This window comes from Lynx rufus, unplaced genomic scaffold (assembly GCF_022079265.1).
Source record: "Lynx rufus isolate CCGP_SWC_20201006 ecotype Redwood Valley unplaced genomic scaffold, mLynRuf1.p SCAF_13, whole genome shotgun sequence".
Lineage (NCBI taxonomy): Eukaryota > Metazoa > Chordata > Mammalia > Carnivora > Felidae > Lynx > Lynx rufus.
The window spans coordinates 25,923,712-25,944,935 of NW_025814827.1; the positions used below are offsets into that span (position 1 = coordinate 25,923,712).

Here is a 21,224-nt window from a genome sequence, read left to right on the forward strand (position 1 = left end):
TCTCCAATGCAGAAATAAACAAAACTCAGTCACACCTCAATATTTTCAATATTTTCTCTCAACAAAGCTTTTATAAGTATGAAGTAAAAGTGAGTTTGAATTTATACTCCTTAAGAAATAATCTTAATAACAACATTTACCTACATTTATATAACCCTTACAACATGCTAGGTACTGTGACTTGCATATATTATCTCAATTTTAACCAGTTAATATGTCTGTAATTATTATCCAATTATATTTGAAGTAACAGAAGCTTAACAAAATTAACATGTCCAGGGTCACTTAGTCTACAAATGGCAGAGCTGGCATTTAAATCTGTGTCCACCTGACTCTAAGGCCTATGTGCTTAACTACCACACTAATCTCCTTTGGGAATGCAGGTTAAGTTCACATGTATGTACTTTAAACTACTGGTCAAGTAGGTCAGATCACCTATCCCCTGGGAGAGAAGAAGACCTGGCCTGCATGATAAGCCTCCCAAACTCTGAATGAAATTGTCTTGGAGCATATGCCCGCAGAGAGGGTTTATATCTTTTTAAGGTCATTTTAAAGGAGGATCAAGCTCTCAAAATTCTCTGCCATTTGTGGAACGTTCACAGATAGCTATGATATTTTTCAAAGAAAAGTAGGAACGATAACGATGGTTTGAAAAAAAGTATTTATAAAATAATACACGTAAAATATTGTCCCAAGAAACAAGTGTTCCAATAAATAAAAAACACCATACAGGATGCATAAAATACAGCAAGAAAAGAAACTAAGAAAGATTTAAGGAAAATATTAACACTTCAATACATAGTATTGTCTTATTTTTTTAAATCTTAGATACAAAACCTAAACTATTATTACTCATAGCAGAACAATTTAAAAGGCATCTTTATACCATAGTTTCTTTATACTAGTTTCCTTATCCTTTGAATGGTAAAGTGAACACAAGGCCAATCTGGTATAGTGTGACTGAGTAATTCAGAAGGTGAAAAACAAAATTCTTTCTTCCCAATTCTTTTGCAATTCTCAATTAATCTGCACCTGCAAGAATTCCTGTGTTCTTGTGACACTTTCATGTTTTCTTTCACTGTAGCTCTATCATACTGCATTGCAATTATATGAGAACATGTCACAGACTTGTCCTCTCCTCCCCCACACAGACAATGAGCCTTGTTGTCTTCATCTTTGTATCCCAGGCCTTGAACATGTAGTTGAAATTCAGTAGACGTTTGTGAAATGAGTATGGGTAACATGACTGATAATTTTAATACATAGCAGTTTTTTATTTATAGTACCCAATCAGAGTAAACTACCCTGGAGAAACTGAGGAGTTAATCCAAGCATCTTAGTCAAAGCTCTTTCGGTTGTAACAGAAATCCACTTAAACTGGGTAATGGAATGTTAAAATGAGGCTGTTTCTGTCTTCGTTTCTTGTGAGGTCATAAAGACTGATGACATCAACAGATAATATCCTAAAGACCTTCTTGCAGGCCATTAGCCTACTGCCTCCAGACTATAAAAGATGGTGATGAAGGAATATTGAAGAATCAAAAGAATTCCTTAAGAGGAAAGTATTAGAGTACTTCTCTCCTCCAGCCCAGAGAGAAAGAGCTTGGGAAGTTAAAAAGACCAAGAAACAGGTTTCTGCCAACTTCATTCAAACCCAAGTGTCGTGTACTTGGAGTAGTATGACAACTGATATGGCCCATCATTAGCACATGAGACTACATATGAGTCCAACCACATTGCACATTATCATTCTTTTTCAATTAAAAAGGGCCATATTAGTGGTGTTTTCATTTCTTTAAATACTGATGAAGTTGAACTTTTTTTTTCAAAAGATTACCTACCAGTTTTATTCAGTTTTATGACTTCTATGTCCTTCATACAGTTTTTGACTAAGATTTTTGTTTCATCTGTCATTTTATTAGAAATTGTTTTCCCAGGAATAAGAAAGGGGTCCACTTTCTTTCTTTTCCATGTGTATATCTAGTTTTTCCAACACCATTTATTGAGGAAACTATCTCTTCCCCACTGCGTATTTGCCATGCTTGTAAAAACTTAGTTAATTGTGTATGTATGAGCAGTATATGATTAGGTTTGTATCTGGGATCCTATTCTGAAGTGTGATTCCTCCAACTTTGTTCATTTTTGTCAAGATTGCTTTGTCTATTGGGGATATTTTATGGTTCCATACAAATTTTTAAGACTGTTTTTTTCTTATTCTGTGAAAAATGCCATTGGAATTTGGATAGGAATCACATTGACTGTGCATATTGCTTTAATATGGACATTTTGACAATATTAGTTCTTTGAATCCATGAAAATATCTCTCCAGTTATTTGCATCTTCTTCAATTTCTGTATCATCCTTTTATAGTTTTTAGTGAACAGATCTTTCACACTCTTGGTTAAATGTAATCCTAAGTATTTTATTCTTTCCAGTGCAGTCATAAGTAGGACTGTTTTCTTCATTTCCTTTTCAAGTAGATTATTGTTGGTGTGAAAAAATGTAACTGGTTGTTTATGTTTATTTTGCTGCATCTTTACTGAACTTCTTTATTAGTTCTAATAGGAATTTTTTAATTGCATCCATAGGGTTTTCTACATATAAAATCCACATCACTTGCAAAAAGAATCTTACGTCTTCTGTTACAGTTTTGATGCCTTTTATTTCTTTTTCTCATATGTTTACTCTTGCTAGTATTCCTAGCACTGTGTTGAATAGAAGTGGCAACATTGCCTGTGACCGATATCAGAGAAAAAGTTTTCGGTGTTTCCCCATTGATTCTAATGTTAGCTATGGGTTTTTCATAAACAGCCTTTATTGTGTTGAGGACATTGTCTTCTATATTTATTTTACTGAGAGTTTTTATCATGAATGAATGTTATTAAACTTTGTGAAATGCTTTTTCTGCATCTATTGAGATGATCATGTGGTTTTTATCTTTCATTCTGCTGATGTGGTGTATCACATTGATTGATTTGCATATGTTAAGCCAACCTTGTATCCCAGGGATAAATATTATTTGGTAATGGTATATAATTTTTTTGATGCGTTGTTGAATTTGATTTGTTAGAATTTTATTGAGGAGTTTTGCATCTATGTTCATTAGAGATATTGGTTTATAGTTTTCCTTACTTTTGGTATCTTTGTCTGACTTTGGTGTCGGGTGATACTGGCCTCATAAGATGAGTTTGGAAGTATTACCTCTGTTTCTATTTTTTGGAAGTTTTAAAAGGATTGATATTAATATATCACTGAATGTTCGGTAGGATTCAGTCATCCTGCCATCTGGTCCTGCACTTTCCCTTATTGGTAAATTTTTTTATTACCACTCCAGTCTTCTTATTTGTCATTGGTCTGTTCAGGCTATCTGTTTCTTCCTGATTCAGTTTTGGAAGATTATAAGTTTCCGAGAATTTATCCACTTCTTCTAGGTTATTCATTCACTTTATTGGCATATAATTGTTCCCAATAGTCCCTTATGATCCTTTGTTTTTCTGTGGTTTCAGTTGTAATGTCTCTTTTATTTCTGATTTTATTTGAGTCCTCTTTTTTTCTTGATGAGTTCTAAAGGTTTGTCTATTTTATCTTTTTAAAAACCAGTTCTTAGTTTCACTATTCTTTTCTATTATCTTATAATCTTTATTTCACTATTTCTGTTCTGATCTTTATTATTTCCTTCCTTCTATTTACTTTGGGCTTAGTTTATTATTCTTTTTCTAGTTGCCTGAGGTGTAAAATTAGGTTGTTTAATTGAGATCTTTCTTATTGCTTAACCTAGGCATTTATCATTATGAACTTCCCTGTTAGAACTGCTGTTGAAACAGCCCATACATTTTGGTACTTTTCATTTTCTTTGTGTCAAGATATTTTTTTTTATTTCTGTTTTGATTTCTTGTTTGATCCATTAGTTGTTCAGTGGCATGTTGTTTAATCTCCACATATTTGTGAAATTCCAATTTTCTTCTTGTAATTGATTTCTACTTTCATACCACTGTGGTCATAAAAGTTTCTTGATATGGTTTCAGTGTTCTTAAATTTATTAAGACTTGTTTTGGAGGATCCTGGGAAGATGGCGGTGTAGGAGGATGCTGGGCTCACTGTGCGTCCTGCTGATCACTTAGATTCTACCTCCACCTGCCTAAATAACCCAGAAAACTGCCAGAAGACTAGCAGAACAGATTCTCCGGAGCCAAGCGCAGATGAGAGGCCCACGGAAGAGGGTAGGAAGGGCGGCCAGGCGGTGCGCGCTACACGGACTGGCGAGAGGGAGCATGGGCGGAGGAGTGGCCTGTCGGCCAAGCAGAGCCCCTGAGTCTGGCTTGCAAAATCAGAGGGGCCGGACGGAGTGTGTTCAGACAGCGAGCGGGACTTGAGATCTGGAAGGTTATAAGCTAACAGCTCTGCTGGGAACGGGAGGGCTGGAGGAAGATGGGAGGGAGAGTTGTTGACCCCGGACGACAGAGCTCAGCTTGGCAGGGAACAAAGGCCCTCGCCAGCACCATCTCCCTCACCCATCCCCCAACCAAAATCCCAAAGGGAACTGGTTCCTGCCAGAGAACATGCTTGCACTCAGCGAACACCCAATGCAGTGCTTCTGGGGATCCATCCCTCTGGCGGGTCTGACTCCCTCCCGGTGCCGCAGGGCCCCTCCCGAAGTGGATCTCCAAAGGAAAAACGAGCTGAGCCTACCCCTCCCACCTCCGTGCACCTTGCCAATCCACCCCAGCTAATACGCCAGATCCCCAGCACCACAACTCTGGCAGTGTGCAAGTAGCCCAGACGGGCCATGCCACCCCACAGTGAATCCCGCTCCTAGGAGAGGGGAAGAGAAGGCACACACCAGTCTGACTGTGGCCCCAGCGGTGGGATGGGGGCAGACATCAGGTCTGACTGCGGCCCCGCCCACCAACCCAAGTTATTCAAGACAGCACAGGGGAAGTGCCCCGCAGTTCCGCACCACTCCAGGGACTATCCAAAATGACAAAATGGAAGAATTCCCCTCAGAAAAATGTCCAGAAAATAACAACAGCTAACGAACTGATCAAAAACGATTTAACAATATAACAGAAAGTGAATTTAGAATAATAGTCATAAAATTAATCGCTGGTCTTGAAAACAGTATAAACGACAGCAGAGAATCTGTTGCTACAGAGACCAAGGGACTCAGGAACAGCCAGGAGGAGCTAAAAAATGCTATCAATGAGCTGCAAAATAAAATGGAGACAACCACAGCTCGGATTGAAGAGGCAGAGGAGAGAATAGGTAAACTAGAAGATAAAATTATGGAAAAAGAAGAAGCTGAGAAAAAGAGAGATTAAAAAAATCCAGGAGTATGAGGGGAAAATTAGAGAAATAAGTGATGCACTGAAAAGAAATAATCTACGCATAATTGGTATTCCAGAGGAGGAAGAGAGAGGGAAAGGTGCTGAAGGTGTACTTGAAGAAATAATAGCTGAGAACTTCCCTGAATTGGGGAAGGAAAAAGGCATTGAAATCCAAGAGGCACAGAGAACTCACTTCAGACGTAACTTGAATCGATCTTCTGCACGACATATCATAGTGAAACTGGCAAAATACAAGGATAAAGAGAAAATTCTGAAAGCACCTAGAGATAAACGTGCTCTAACATATAAAGGGAGACCTATAAGACTCATGACCGATCTCTCCACTGAAACTTGGCAGGCCAGAAAGGAATGGCAGGAGATCTTCAATGTGATGAACAGAAAAAATATGCAGCCGAGAATCCTTTATCCAGCAAGTCTGTCATTTAGAATAGAAGGGGAGATAAAGGTCTTCCCAAACAAACAAAAACTGAAGGAATTCGTCACCACTAAACCAGCCCTACAAGAGATCCTAAGGGGGATCCTGTGAGACAAAATACCGGAGACATCGTTACAAGCATGAAACCTACGGACATCACAATGACTCTAAACCCGTATCTTTCTATAATAACACTGAATGTAAATGGACTAACTGTACCAACCAAAAGACATAGGGTATCAGAATGGATAAAAAAACAAGACCCATCTATTTGCTGTCTACAAGAGACTCATTTTAGACCTGATGACACCTTCAGATTGAGAGTGAGGGCATGGAGAACTATTTATCATGCCACTGGAAGTCAAAAGAAAGCTGGAGTAGCCATACTTATATCAGACAAACTAAACTTTAAATTAAAGGCTGTAACAAGAGATGAAGAAGGGCATTATATACTAATCACAGGGTCTGTCCATCAGGAAGAGCTAACAGTTATAAATGTCTATGCGCCGAATACAGGAGCCCCCAAATATATAAAACAATTACTCACAAACATAAGGAACCTTATTGATAAGAACGTGTTAATTGCAGGGGACTTTAACACTCCACTTACAGAAATGGATAGATCACCTAGACACACGGCCAATAAAGAAACAAGGGCCCTGAATGACACATTGGATCAGATGGACTTGACAGATATATTTAGAACTCTACATCCCAAAGCAACAGAATATACTTTCTTCTCGAGTGCACATGGAACATTCTCCAAGATAGATCACATACTGGGTCACAAAACAGCCCTTCATAAGTATACAAGAATTGAAATCATACCATGCATACTTTCAGACCACAATGCTATGAAGCTTGAAATCAACCACAGGAAAAAGTCTGGAAAACCTCCAAAAGCATGGAGGTTAAAGAACACCCTACTAACGAATGAATGGGTCAACCAGGCAATTAGAGAAGAAATCAAAAAATATATGGAAACAAACGAAAATGAAAATACAACAATCCAAACGCTTTGGGATGCAGCGAAGGCAGTCCTGAGAGGAAAATACATTGCAATCCAGGCCTATCTCAAGAAACAAGAAAAATCCCAAATACAAAATCTAACAGCACACCTAAAGGAAATAGAAGCAGAACAGCAAAGGCAGCCTAAACCCAGCAGAAGAAGAGAAATCATAAAGATCAGAGCAGAAATAAACAATATAGAATCTAAAAAAACTGTAGAGCAGATCAACGAAACCAAGAGTTGGTTTTTTGAAAAAATAAACAAAATTGACAAACCGCTAGCCAGGCTTCTCAAAAAGAAAAGGGAGATGACCCAAATAGATAACATCATGAATGAAAATGGAATTATTACAACCAATCCCTCAGAGATACAAGCAATTATCAGGGAATACTATGAAAAATTATATGCCAACAAACTGGACAACCTGGAAGAAATGGACAAATTCCTAAACACCCACACACTTCCAAAGCTCAGTCAGGAGGAAATAGAAAGCTTGAACAGACCCATAACCAGTGAAGAAATTGAATCAGTCATCAAAAATCTCCCAACAAATAAGAGTCCAGGACCAGATGGCTTCCCAGGGGAGTTCTACCAGACGTTTAAAGCAGAGATAATACCTATCCTTCTCAAGCTATTCCAAGAAATAGAAAGGGAAGGAAAACTTCCAGACTCATTCTATGAAGCCAGTATTACTTTGATTCCTAAACCAGACAGAGACCCAGTAAAAAAAGAGAACTACAGGCCAATATCCCTGATGAATATGGATGCAAAAATTCTCAATAAGATACTAGCAAATCGAATTCAACAGCATATAAAAAGAATTATTCACCATGATCAAGTGGGATTCATTCCTGGGCTGCAGGGCTGGTTCAACATTCGCAAATCAATCAACATGATACATCACATTAATAAAAGAAAATAGAAGAACCATATGATCCTGTCAATAGATGCAGAAAAGGCATTTGACAAATTTCAGCACACTTTCTTAATAAAAACCCTTCAGAAAGTCAGGATAGAAGGAATATACTGAAAGATCATAAAAGCCATTTATGAAAAGCCCACAGCTAACATCATCCTCAACGGGGAAAAACTGAGAGCTTTTTCCCTGAGATCAGGAACACGACAGGGATGTCCACTCTCACCGCTGTTGTTTAACATAGTGTTGGAAGTTCTAGCATCAGCAATCAGACAACAAAAGGAAATCAAAGGCATCAAAATTGGCAAAGATGAAGTTAAGCTTTCACTTTTTGCAGATGACACGATATCATACATGGAAAATCCGATAGACTCCACCAGAAGTCTGCTAGAACTGATACATGAATTCAGCAAAGTCGCAGGATACAAAATCAATGTACAGAAATCAGTTGCATTCTTATACACTAACAATGAAGCAACAGAAAGACAAATAAAGAAACTGATCCCATTCACAATTGCACCAGGAAGCATAAAATACCTAGGGATAAATCTAACCAAAGATGTAAAACATCTGTATGCTGAAAACTATAGAAAGCTTATGAAGGAAATTGAAGAAGATATAAAGAAATGGAAAAACATTCTGTGCTCATGGATTGGAAGAATAAATATTGTCAAAATATCAATACTACCCAAAGCTATCTACACATTCAATGCAATCCCAATCAAAATTGCACCAGCATTCTTCTCGAAACTAGAACAAGCAATCCTAAAATTCATATGGAACCACAAAAGGCCCAGAATAGCCAAAGTAATTCTGAAGAAGAAGACCAAAGCAGGAGGCATCACAATCCCAGACTTTAGCTTCTACTACAAAGCTGTAATCATCAAGAGAGCATGGTGTTGGTACAAAAACAGACATATAGACCAATGGAATAGAATAGAAACCCCAGAACTAGACCCACAAACGTATGGCCAACTCATCTTTGACAAAGCAGGAAAGAATATCCAATGGAAAAAAGACAGCCTCTTTAACAAATGGTGCTGGGAGAACTGGACAGCAACATGCAGAAGGTTGAAACTAGACCACTTTCTCACACCATTCACAAAAATAAACTCAAAATGGATAAAGGACCTGAATGTGAGACAGGAAACCATCAAAACCCTAGAGGAGAAAGCAGGAAAAGACCTCTCTGACCTCAGCCGTAGCAATTTCTTACTTGACACATCCCCAAAGGCAAGGGAATTAAAAGCAAAAATGAACTACTGGGACCTTATGAAGACAAAAAGCTTCTGCACAGCAAAGGAAACAACCAACAAAACTAAAAGGCAACCAACGGAATGGGAAAAGATATTTGCAAATGACATATCAGACAAAGGGCTAGTATCCAAAATCTATAAGGAGCTCACCAAACTCCACACCCGAAAAACAAATAACCCAGTGAAGAAATGGGCAGAAAACATGAATAGACACCTCTCTAAAGAAGACATCCGGATGGCCGACAGGCACATGAAAAGATGCTCAACGTCACTCCTCATCAGGGAAATAGAAATCAAAACCACACTCAGGGGGCACCTGGGTGGCTCAGTCGGTTGGGTGTCTGACTCAGCTCAGGTCATGATCTCACAGTCCGTGATTTCGAGCCCCATATCAGGCTCTGTGCTGCCAGCTCAGAGCCTGGAGCCATCTTTGGATTCTGTGTCTCCCTCTCTCTCTGCCCCTCCCCTGCTCATGCTCTGTCTCTCTCTGTCTCAAAAATAAATAAAAACATTAAAAAAACACACACACACTCAGATATCACCTCACGCCAGTCAGAGTGGCCAAAATTAACAAATCAGGAGACTATAGATGCTGGCGAGGATGTGGAGAAACGGGAACCCTCTTGCACTGTTGGTGGGAATGCAAATTGATGCAGCTGCTCTGGAAAACGGTGTGGAGGTTCCTCAAAAAATTAAAAATAGACCTACCCTATGACCCAGCAATAGCACTGCTAGGAATTTACCCAAGGGATACAGGAGTACTGATGCATAGGGGCACTTTTACCCCAATGTTTATAGCAGCACTCTCAACAATAGCCAAATTATGGAAAGAGCCTAAATGTCCATCAATTGATGAATGGATAAAGAAATTGTGGTTTATATACACAATGGAGTACTACGTGGCAATGAGAAAGAATGAAATATGGCCCTTTGTAGCAACATGGATGGAACTGGAGAGTGTTATGCTAAGTGAAATAAGCCATACAGAGAAAGACAGATACCATATGTTTTCACTCTTAGGTGGATCCTGAGAAACTTAACAGAAACCCATGGGGGAGGGGAAGGAAAAAAAAAATAGATTAGAGTGGGAGAGACCCAAAGCATAAGAGACTCTTAAAAACTGAGAACAAACTGAGGGTTGATGGGGGGGTGGGAGGAAGGGGAGGGTGGGTGATGGGTATTGAAGAGGGCACCTTTTGGGATGAACACTGGGTGTTGTATGGAAACCAATTTGACAGTAACCTTCATATATTGAAAAAAAAAAAAAAAAGACTTGTTTTGTGACCTAACATATGATCTATCCTGGAGACTGCCCCACATGCATTTGAGAAGAATGTGTATTCTGTTGCTTTTGGGTGGAATATTCTAGAGATGTCTGTTAAGTCCATCTAGTCTAAAGTGTCATTTAAAGTCAATGATTTGTATTGATTTTCTGTTTGAATGATGTACCCATTGATGAAAGTTGGGTATTAAAGTCCCCTCTGTTATTGTATTGCTGTCCATTTTCCCCTTTAGGTCTGTTACTATTTGCTTTGTATATTGGGTGCTCCAATATTAAGTACATAAATATTTACAAATGTTATATCCTCTTGTTGAAACGACCCCTTTATCATTATAGAATGACCTTTGTCTCTTTGTTACATTCTTTGTCTTAAAGTCTATGTTGTCTAATATAAATAAAGCTACCCCAGCTTTCTTTTCATTTTTATTTACATGGAATGTCTTTTTCTATCCCTTCATTTTCAGTCTGTGTGTGTCCTTACATGTGAAGTGAGTCTCTTGTAGGCAATATATGGATAGGTCTTATTTGTTTGTTTATCCACTTAGCCACTCTTTTGACTGGAGAATTTTATTACACTTACATTTATAGGTAATTATTGAAACTTATGTGCTTATTGCCATTTTTAAAATTGTTATCTGGCTGTTGTGTAATTTCTTTTTTCCTTTCTTCTTCTCTTGTGATATGATGATTTTTTTTGTAGTGATATGCCTAGATATTTCTTTATATCTATTATTTACTATAAGTTTTTGCTTTGTTATTAGTTTGAGGCTTACATAAAAAAAACTTACATTTATAACAGCCTGTTTTAGATTGAAAACAACTTAAGTTCAAACATATTTTAAAACTTTACGTGATTATTCCTCCTCCATGTTTTATGTTTTTGATGTCACAGTTTCTTTTTACCTTATGTATTCCATTAACAAATTCTTGATTATAGTTTTTAATACTTTTGTCTTTTAACCTACATACCAGATTTGTAAGTCATTAAGTCACCACTCTACAACATCAGAATATTCTGAATTTTGCTGTATATTTACCTTTACTAGTGAGATATATACTTTCATATGTTTTCCTATTACTAATTAACATCCTTTGGTTTCAGTTTAAAGAAGTCCCTTTAGGGGCACCTGGATGGCTCATTCAGTTGAGCGTCCAACTCTTGATTTCAGCTCAGGTCGTGACCCAAGGGTCGTGGGATCGAGCCCCATATCTGACTCCACGCCAAGTGTAAAGTCTGTTTAAAATTCTCTCTCTCCCTCTTCTCCTCTCCCCCACTCACGCTCTCTCTCTCTCAAAAAAAAAAAAAAAAGTTCCCTTTAACATTCTTTGTAAGCCAGTGATGAACTCCTTTTGCTTTTCCTTGTCTGGAAAACTCTATCTCTTTTACAATTCTAAAGGACAACTTTAGAGTGGTCTTGTTTGGCAGAGTTTTTTTCCTTTCAGCATTTGAAATATATCATTCCACTCCCTTCTGACTTTCAAAGTTTCTGCTGAAAAATCTGCTAACAATCTTATGGGGGTTCCCTTGTGCATAATAACTTGTTTTTCTCTTGCTGCTTTAAGAGCCTCTCTTTGTCTTTAACTTTTGACAATTTAATTATAATATGTCTTGATATGGGTCTCTTTGGAGTTATTTGGAACTCTCTGGGCTTCCTTGATCTAGATGACTGTTTTCTTCCCCAAGTTAGGGAAGTTTTTAGCTATTATTTCTTCAAGTAAGTTTTCTGACCCTTTCTCATTTCTCCTTCAGGGTCCCCTATAATGCAAATATATGATCTGCTTGAGGTTGCCTCATAAGTCTTTTAAGCTATCTTTATTCTTTTTGCTTCTTCCTCTTTTCCTTCTCCTCTTCTCCCCTCTTCTCCTTCTTTCCCTCCTCCTCCATGTTCTTCATCTTTCTCTTCTTTACTGCTCTTATTGGATGATTCCACTGTCTTGTTTTCACATTTGCTGATCCTTTCCTCCATGTCCTATAGTGCTTCTATTGAACCCTTCTTTTTTTAAAAATTTGTTTTAATGTTTATTTTTGAGAGAGAGAGAGAGAGAGAGAGAGAGAGAGAGGAGCAGAAAGAGGGAGACACAGAATTGGAAGCAGGCCCCAGGCTCTGTCTGAGCTGTCAGCACAGAGCCTGATGTGGGGCTCGAACTTATGAACCGTGAGACCATGACCTGAGCCAAAGTTGGATGTTTAACCAACTAAGCCACCCAGGCACTCTTTTATTGAACGCTTCTATTGTATTTTTCAGTTCCATTATTATATTCTTTGCTCTGTAATTTTTGTTTTATACTTTCTTATATTTTCTATCTCTCTGTTGAAATTCTCACTTTGTTCTTGCATTGTTCTCCTGACCTCAGTGAACACCTTTATGACTTACTTTGAATTCTTTATCAAGTAAACCACTTACTTCTATTTTGTTAAAAAAATTTTCTGAGGTTTTAACTTGTTCTGTAATTTGGAACATATTCTTATGTTGTTTTCATTTTCTTGGACTCTGTGTTGCTTTCAATGCATTCAATAAAACAGCCACTTTCCCAGTCTTGAAGGAGTGGCCTTTCCTGGCCCTACCTCTTGGTTTCTCTCAAACCTTTGTGATTTGTTAAAATAGGCTACTTTGTTTAAGAACAAAGTGGTTTCCAGTAGTTGAGGGTATGTCAAGAACTGTCCGTTTCCCAAAGGGAAGGATCTCAGTCAACATTTAGATTCAAGCTGAGTGGAAGCAAGACCCTCAGACAGCAACTTTGAAAATATGCAAATAAATCTCTTTCAGGAGAAAATTAGGAGATGGAAATTTCTGTCTGTTCTCTCTGCCTTGAGCCCTGGGGCGATAGTCTATTAAGAACTATTTCTTTGTTTGCTACTGTCCTACTGAACCCATGAACACAAGCCCTACTAGCTACCAGAACCATGCTATCAAGGGGTGTGTCCTCTGGATAGTGGCCACAAAAGTCTGTGCTCTGGCCTTCTCTTTTGTAGAACATTTTTAGATATGGGAACATGGTTTCAACATAGAACCCATCAGTGGTAAGTTCATGTAATCACTAATCTCAAGAATGTAAAGAATTTGTATGACACCAGGCAAGACTGTCAAGGCTTGGTTATAAAATAAAAGTAATCCCAATTCCTTTTAATTTTATTATTTTCAACAATTATAGTTTATATTACTGTGTACAATGAAATTAGTCTTAATTTTTGTTTCATTTTTAATGTTCTTATGTAGATAAATTTACATATGATATAGGAAAAAGGAATTTCCCAGACAGTATGTCCTAATTTTTGCTTCAGAACTCATTTAGTTGTTAGTTTTTTTAATGTTTTCTATTCTACAGGAAAGACTTAAAATGGATCGAATTTCCTTCAATAACATCTTTGATCAAGTCAAGCTTAAAAGCTATTTTGTTTTACATTTGTAATGTGTGGCTCCACAGAGCCTTAGTTCATAAATACACTAGTTCTTTGTTTCAGATACTTGCCACTTAGCTCTTTACACAAAAACTATAGAAATATTTAAAAACTAATCACTTGTGTTTTGCACCTATAACTTGTCTAAGTAATAATATGAGATTTAGTTCTTAAAGACACAGATATAATACCTAGTAAGCAGTAATAGAAAGAAATAACTTCCCAAGCCAAAATAAAGGAATAATACTGTATTTTCCTTGGGAAACAAATGTGATATGAATCACTATTATATATTACACATAAAATCTTGATGTTCTTGGATATACTAAATTTAGTTCAAACTTGGTGAAACCCAAGGATGCTAGAGGTAGCCTACTTACATGCATATAGCACTTCATAATTAACAAAGTGCATTTATAGGCACTTGAACTCTCTAACCTCTCTGTGAGATTATTTATAATTATGTATGTTAGATTAACATTACTAGGAGAAGAAAGTTAATTGTACTTTAGAACATTGTGAAGAAGTCCTTAATGCTTCATTTTGCCAATTTAAAACAAATCATATATAGAGAAGGGGGAAGATGATTCTGTATGTAGCTAAGTAGACAGATGTAACTTGTTTGACGTCTAATATGTAAACAAACCAGTGACTGGGCCTGCAAATGGTAGGACTGAAGGGACTTGGAGAAGTATATGTATAGGATCTGAAAAAAATCTGGGAAGCATGATAAAAAAACATATGCAATAAAGCAGTAAGGACATACTCATGGGTGTGCAGTACTTGCTTTGAAATAACTGTATCATTTTCCTATATTACTAAAACAAAATTGTATTTGTTTTATTTCTTATTTGCTCAGATCACATCTATTTTGCATGACTACTTGTGTTTTCTCTTTCCTTTGTTTCCCCTTACACTTCAACACTAGATGAAACTCTCCAAGAGCAATTCTAGTTTAACTTAGATATAAATGGATCTCTGAGTAATGCTTTTTTTGTGTGTTTCTCTAGTTTATTCACTAATTGTATTAATATATGCATGAAGTTTAATTTCGCCAAATTATGGGGATTATTTGCATCTCAGAAAGACTACTAATACTAAAGTAAAAACTACAAAGGTGGATAAAGGTAACCATACTTACTTGCATAAGTGTCTCCCTTTTAAACATTCCTAAAATAAATAGGGGATAGTTGTGGAATTGAATTTTTTCCAATGTAAGTGGAGTAAGACTGGAATATTTTGTTACTAGTGAAATTTCTGAAGACTAGTAAGAATAGATGAGACATTTTCTTATGGTTTTATCAAATAGGATTATTTTTGGCTTTTCAAATGATCTTCTCAAGCTTTTAGGGATATGAGAACAGAGGATATATGAAAACTATAATCAGGGAAAATTAATATTTTCACCTAAAATAAATTATGGATTAGGGGACTATAGGAGAAAAAAGCTAATAAATATAGTCATTTTAAGATTACTTATATCATATCCTGGTGGAATTTTTCATTTTTGTAGAATTTTCTGCAATTTTTTTTTACTCTGTCACTCCTAAAATTTCCTTGCTTTGTGTTTTTTATTTAGTTCTTACTTTTTTGTCTTTTGCTATTATTCCCAGCTTAAGATTTTTGCCTGATATTAATGTATATGACCTTCTATTGATTAATTTTACAACCAAAGTTAAGTATTCTCAAAAGTAAGGTTTTTATTGTAGGTACAATAGACATGAAGTAGAGATCCTTATATTATTAATATTATATCTGTTCATACAGACTAGGGATTATGTATTATATAATTATGTATTTAAGGATGATTCAAAATGGAGAAAGTTTTCTTTTTTTAATTATCCCTCTCAGGGAATATTCGTATTGGTTTTTTATTTATCTTGTTTCTTTAGACAAATGAAGGCAAATATAATATACTTTTACATTCTCCCTTTTATACTAAAGGTATATGTCGTCAAATAATATACTCTGCTCTACACATTGCCTTCATCACTTAATGATATGACCTATAGATCTCTTCTTATCAGTATAGGGATCTTCCTCATTTCTTCTTACAACTGCATAGTGTTCCATCAAATCGGGTGCCTTAGTTTATTTAACTAGTACTTGACTGCTATTAAATACATGGGCTATTTATAATCCCTAAATTTTATAAATTACACCACAATCAATAAACTTGTACATGTGTTCTTTCATACTGTGGAGGAGACTGTGTACGACATAGTCTCAGAAAAGTGATTGCTGGGTCAAAGAGAAAATATGTCTGTATTTTTGTAGATACTGCCAGATGTCCCTCCATAAGGGGTTGTTTGCTTTTGAGCAGGTTTTAAAGGAAATAAATTTATATGCTTTATTACCTTTCTTGCCCATTCTAACTCCAACTTAATCTAAACCTGGTTCCACTCAAAATTGTAAAATGCTAGTTCCTTCCTAACTCATTCTTTACTCTGCCAGAGATAAATGCCTACTTGCCTCTAGCATTTCAGGCTGATATTAATATCTTTTAACGTCTAATGTAAAAAATCAATCCAGGTGACTTTCCTTAACTCTTCAGAGCTGTATCATCAACATTACAATCTGTAGATCCAATTAGTCTACCTGGTAATTGATAATAACAATCAAGCCAGAAGCTGGTACAAACCTCAGATTACTTGTTTTCTCTGTTCTGTGTTAAGATATCCTTAATAACTAGCTTGTTCTTTTAGGCTGATTGAACTGCTGATTAAACTACAATTCTCCTTTTCTTTAAAACATAACATTCCTTGTTATCTTCATGTATCTTCATGCTGGTTGCAGGGGAAACTTACCAAATCTTTCCTTATTTGGATTTGTTGGCAATAGATGGAAAAGGTGGACCCTGACATGCAGAAGCCCAAGCCTCCTATTGCATTAAACTAGAGGGTCATGGACAGCCCCAGACCCTAAAGCAAAAGACCTAGGCCTGTGTCTTAAATGATAGCTTAGAGCTATAGCTTAGAGTCATACAACTTCCTGCACTTAATTATCCCATCTGTAAATTGTGGAAAATCTTACTTATCTCACAGAATGGTTTGTGACAGTGAAATGAAAGAGATAATGTAAGTGAATGAGTTTTATCAATTCTAAAGCCCTGTTAAGTAAAAATGAGATGGTATATTTATTTCCTCTAACTGAGGCAAGCTATAACAATATCCTAACCTCTTCTCTGTCATCCATCCATCCATGGCTCTTTCCATGTTTAGGGCACATTGCTAGAAGAAAATTATGCTTTTTTTTAAAGAAACAAAAACAGAATATTTAGGAAAATATTTTATTTTCTCTTTTAGCGATAGACTTCAATATGATGAAAATTTTAAAGAACCCAAGAGCATACACAATGCCCACATTTAAGGAAGAATCAAGAGTATCAAGTCTAACAACAAAGGTTTGGAGCATAATAATTATAAAAAATGTTCTTACTTTTTTTTTTTAATGTTTATTTTTGAAAGAGAGACAGAGAAAGAAACAGAGCACAAGCAGGGAAGGGGCAGAGAGTGTGGGAGACACAGAATCCGAAGCAGGCTTCAGCCTCCGAGCTGTCAGCACAGAGCCCGACATGGAGATGGAACTCACAAACCATGAGATCATGACCTGAGCTGAAGTCAGACACCCAACCTACTGAACCACCCAGGCGCCGCCCCAAAATGTTCTGACTTCTTTAATTTGCTTAGTTTAACAGCTTCATATAGACAGTGTTCATTGTTACACTCCTGATATATATTTTAGAAAAATTTAATGATCAAAGTGATTTACCAGAGAGGTTAATCTCAATGTTAAAATGTTTTATTGTTTTTTGAAAATATCCTCTGTGTGCCTGGGTGGCTCAGTTGGTTAAGCATCTGACTCTTGATTTCAGCTCAGGTCATGATCTTACAGTTTATGGGATTGAGCCCTGTGTTTGTCTCTGTGCTGACAGGGCGGAACCTGCTTGGGATTCTCTCTCTCCCTCTCTCTTGCACCTCCCCTGCCTCTCTCTCCCTCTCTCTCAAAATAAATAAATAAACTTTAAAAATTTTTTAAAATAAAATATCCTCATCTCTAATGAACAAAAAACCACATAAAATTCATCTTTTCCCACACTTCTGGCACTGCTTTTCCTTGGGTTGATATACAAACATTGATCTCAACTATGATCTCAGTAAGTTCTAGTCAAAATTGCAGGGAAAATGTCACAAGAGTTTTCATCAAACTCCTCTGAAGCCATGGCTCTGGAATAACTGGCCATATGTGTGTAGTGTTACTGATAAGGTGTGGGTACTTAGTTTTTGCACGTTTCTGGTGGTTCCTCCCTAATAGAGACCCTCAGGGACTTGGCCACCTTGTGTTGCTTTAGCCAAGATTTGATGAGGTTACAGGCTTGAAATTCTGAATTTGATCTCTTATTAGACAAATAGGTTTTAAATTGATTGCAGTCTTTACTGCTAAAATTTTGTCTGAATTGTCTAGTCAAGTCTGACCATAAATTTTAAATTATGCCTATATACAAACCGCTTTCTGAAGTCAATACTTAATATATTTCCCTATCTTTAATAATCCAGATAACTAAAATGTTTTCTAACCTTTACAGTGCTGCCAAGGGTGGTTTGTAAGTACTTAGAATAGAAACTGGTGATCTCTAGGAGTCAATTTAGGATCAATGACAATATCACACCATTAGGGTTGGGTGGGGACATGTACAATATTGCTGTATTTATAAATCAGGAAATGTAATAGAGGCTGTATATCTGATCTTCAGTAATCACTATAAATGGCCTTTTACACCTTATTTACAAGTTGAAGAAATATGGACAGGTGGATTTCTAACTGACTGAAGAAACTTATTCAGATGACACTGTTAAAAGATGGAAAGCAAACTGCAGATCCATCTCTGGTAATACACCACATTGCTGCATCATTGGCCCTGTCCTCTGCAGACTATTTTATCAACAACTTGGATAAAAACATGGTTGCCATTTTTATTAGATATTTAGAAGTCATAAACCTTGGAAGAACGATGAATACGTTGGATGACTAAAAGTTTACAACAGTTGAGTAGTAGGCCTAATCTTAGAAGATAAATTTTTATTATGAAAGAAGTATAAAGGTCCAAAATTGCAGCTGCATAAGTATAGGATAATAAGGCCTTGGGTTAGAGGCATCTGAAAAGATTTGGAAATTATTTTTTACAGTAATCTCTGTATGTATCAACACACTGTTGACTCCCAAATCTTACTGCATTCTTGAACTTTTTAAACAGACATATAGGATCTACTCTATGTTGATTACACAATTATTGTGTATTATGTTCATTTGGGAGTCCTGCATTATAAAAGGGTGTAGACAAACAAAAGAGTTCTAAATAGAAAATAATCAGGATAATTAAGGGCTATAATTATATAATTAATGGTATATTTGAGCAATGGCCAAAATATTTAAAGGCATTTCCATTAGAAAAGAAAAGATTCTGGTGGTTGTAATAACTGTTTTTCAAATATGTAGAGAGCTACTGTAGGAAAGCAGGATTAGGCTTTTTCTGTGTGGCTCAAAATAATTGTTTTACCAATACAAACCACAAAGTTCTTACATTTACTGGTAAGTGAAAGCTATAGGGAGACAGTTTTCAGTGCAACATAAAGAATTTTCTAAGCACCAGGGTTGTCCAGATGCCGAATGGGTGCCTATGGCTTCCGAATGCCCATATGAGCATCGGCAGAATGCACATTCAAACCTCAAAAGTCAAAGTTTACGTTTCTAGTCATTGACAGCAATTTTCCTTTAATAACTTAACAAAACAATGAAGCACCAAAATCCTCCTTCTAGCTCATCTCCTGTGACTCTTTCAAAGTTTATGGGGTTGCTTGGTTCTAAGATTTAGTACTAAGTTGACTCTTGACTATATAGGTCTTGTTTTATGGGACCTTAAAGTTGTCTGATAATTTTCTACCATTATCTTTTGTGGGGCAGATGGAAGTAGTGAGGCTCCTGCTAATTGTTTTGGCTATTTGGAATATCTCTAGGTGTTCTTTGCACCACTTCAAACCTTCTGCTTTAAAGTATCTAAGAAAATGGCTAAGGCTCCACAAAACACTGGATATACACTTAATGCCTAGTTCTGCTATTATTGAGTTGAACTGCCCTTAAAAATCAGTGGTCCTTCTATGGAAGAAGTAGGTATTAACTGTGGTTTTCCTATGTAAAAAAAGAACTGTGGAAAAAATAACAAATGTCTATGTCTTGAATTTCAGTAAGATCAAGTTTCTGTCTTACAGTATCCAAGGCAGAAGCTGGGGAAAAGGTCATGAAACATCTGTCTTTCTAGATAGGTAGTATTTCCTTTTAATCTAGACAAAGCTTGTCCTGGTTTTGTATGCAATTTAAAGATCAGGCTAGATATAACCTTTTGTGAATTTCCATGGGAGATTGAGACGAAGTAAATGATTTACATCATAGAAGACATGTCTGATTTTGACACTGAGTTTTCACCATCAGAGAATTGCTTTTGATTATGATAGTCCCACTATTCAAAATAATTCTGGAGCATCTCTGAAGGAAAGCAATGAAAAAGTGACCATAAGCAAAAGAAACACAAGAGAACTGTATGTATCAGTAAAAGCAAATGAGCATAAAATCTTATTTCCTCACAGGAAGTGGAATCAATAATAAATCTCACATCTAGACATTACAAAAAGGGAGGAAAGACTTAATGTATGAATTGTTGCTATACTGACCTTATATCCCACAAGAAGTCAGTAATAAAATCTTGGAGCAATTATATTTATGACAGAGAATTCATGGACAGTTTTTTTCCATTAGCACTTCGATTATGTTATCCACATGCCTTCTGGCCTCCTTTGTTCTGATAAAAATTCAGCTTTAAACCTTATTGGGATTCCCTTACATGTTGTTTTTCTCTTGCTGCTTTTGAAATTTCTTTTTGTCTTGGTCTTTCAGCACTTTGAGTATGATGTGTCTAGGTGAGTATTTTTCCTACTTGGAGTTAAGCTTCTTGGATATGTTTTTCACAAAAGTTTGGAGGTTTTGGTCATTTTTGTCTTCATATTTGTTCCTGTCCCTTTTTCTGGAGCTCTGTTCATTTTCCTCTTTCTTTTTTCTTACTGTTCTTCAGACAAAATAATGTCTATTGACCTATTTATCAAGCTGATAAATAAAAAAGCTAGAAGAGCCTTACTGCACAAACTCATAGACTCATACTGTAATAAATTTCTTTCATTAAGAAGGTGCTTTGTGGAATTTCTTTTTATTTATTTTAATATACCAGATAATAAGTATATTCATAGTTATAATAGTTATATTTATTTATAGCTCTTTAAAAATACATAAAAGTAATAATTAACTTGATTTTTTTTCTCCTTTACAGTCCCATTATAGTAGCACTGGTCCAGAGTTTAACCGTGTACTGTTCAATTTTGGAGGTCAGAGTCCACTGATTTTATATTATCTTAAGATGCATGAGTTAGCTGGTATTTCCAAGGCCCCTAAACAAAGCAAGATTAAATTCACTGAAATATTGCAAGAACCATATCCTTTTTTAAGCTTTGCTTTAATGTGATCTGTTGAAAACTTTTTACTTAATATCTCAATCA

General features: G+C 36.3%; 1 protein-coding gene across 1 annotated transcript in view; it reads left to right on the plus strand.

Annotated features, from left to right (window-relative positions):
• FAM227B (family with sequence similarity 227 member B) overlaps positions 1–21,224 on the plus strand; it is a 198,874-nt gene that overhangs the window by 143,409 nt on the left and 34,241 nt on the right. Inside the window, exons 11-12 of the mRNA XM_047075135.1 lie at positions 16,929–17,026; positions 20,999–21,159. Of these exons, the coding sequence (XP_046931091.1) occupies positions 16,929–17,026; positions 20,999–21,159 (259 nt within the window). The remainder of the gene's footprint in view (positions 1–16,928; positions 17,027–20,998; positions 21,160–21,224) is intronic.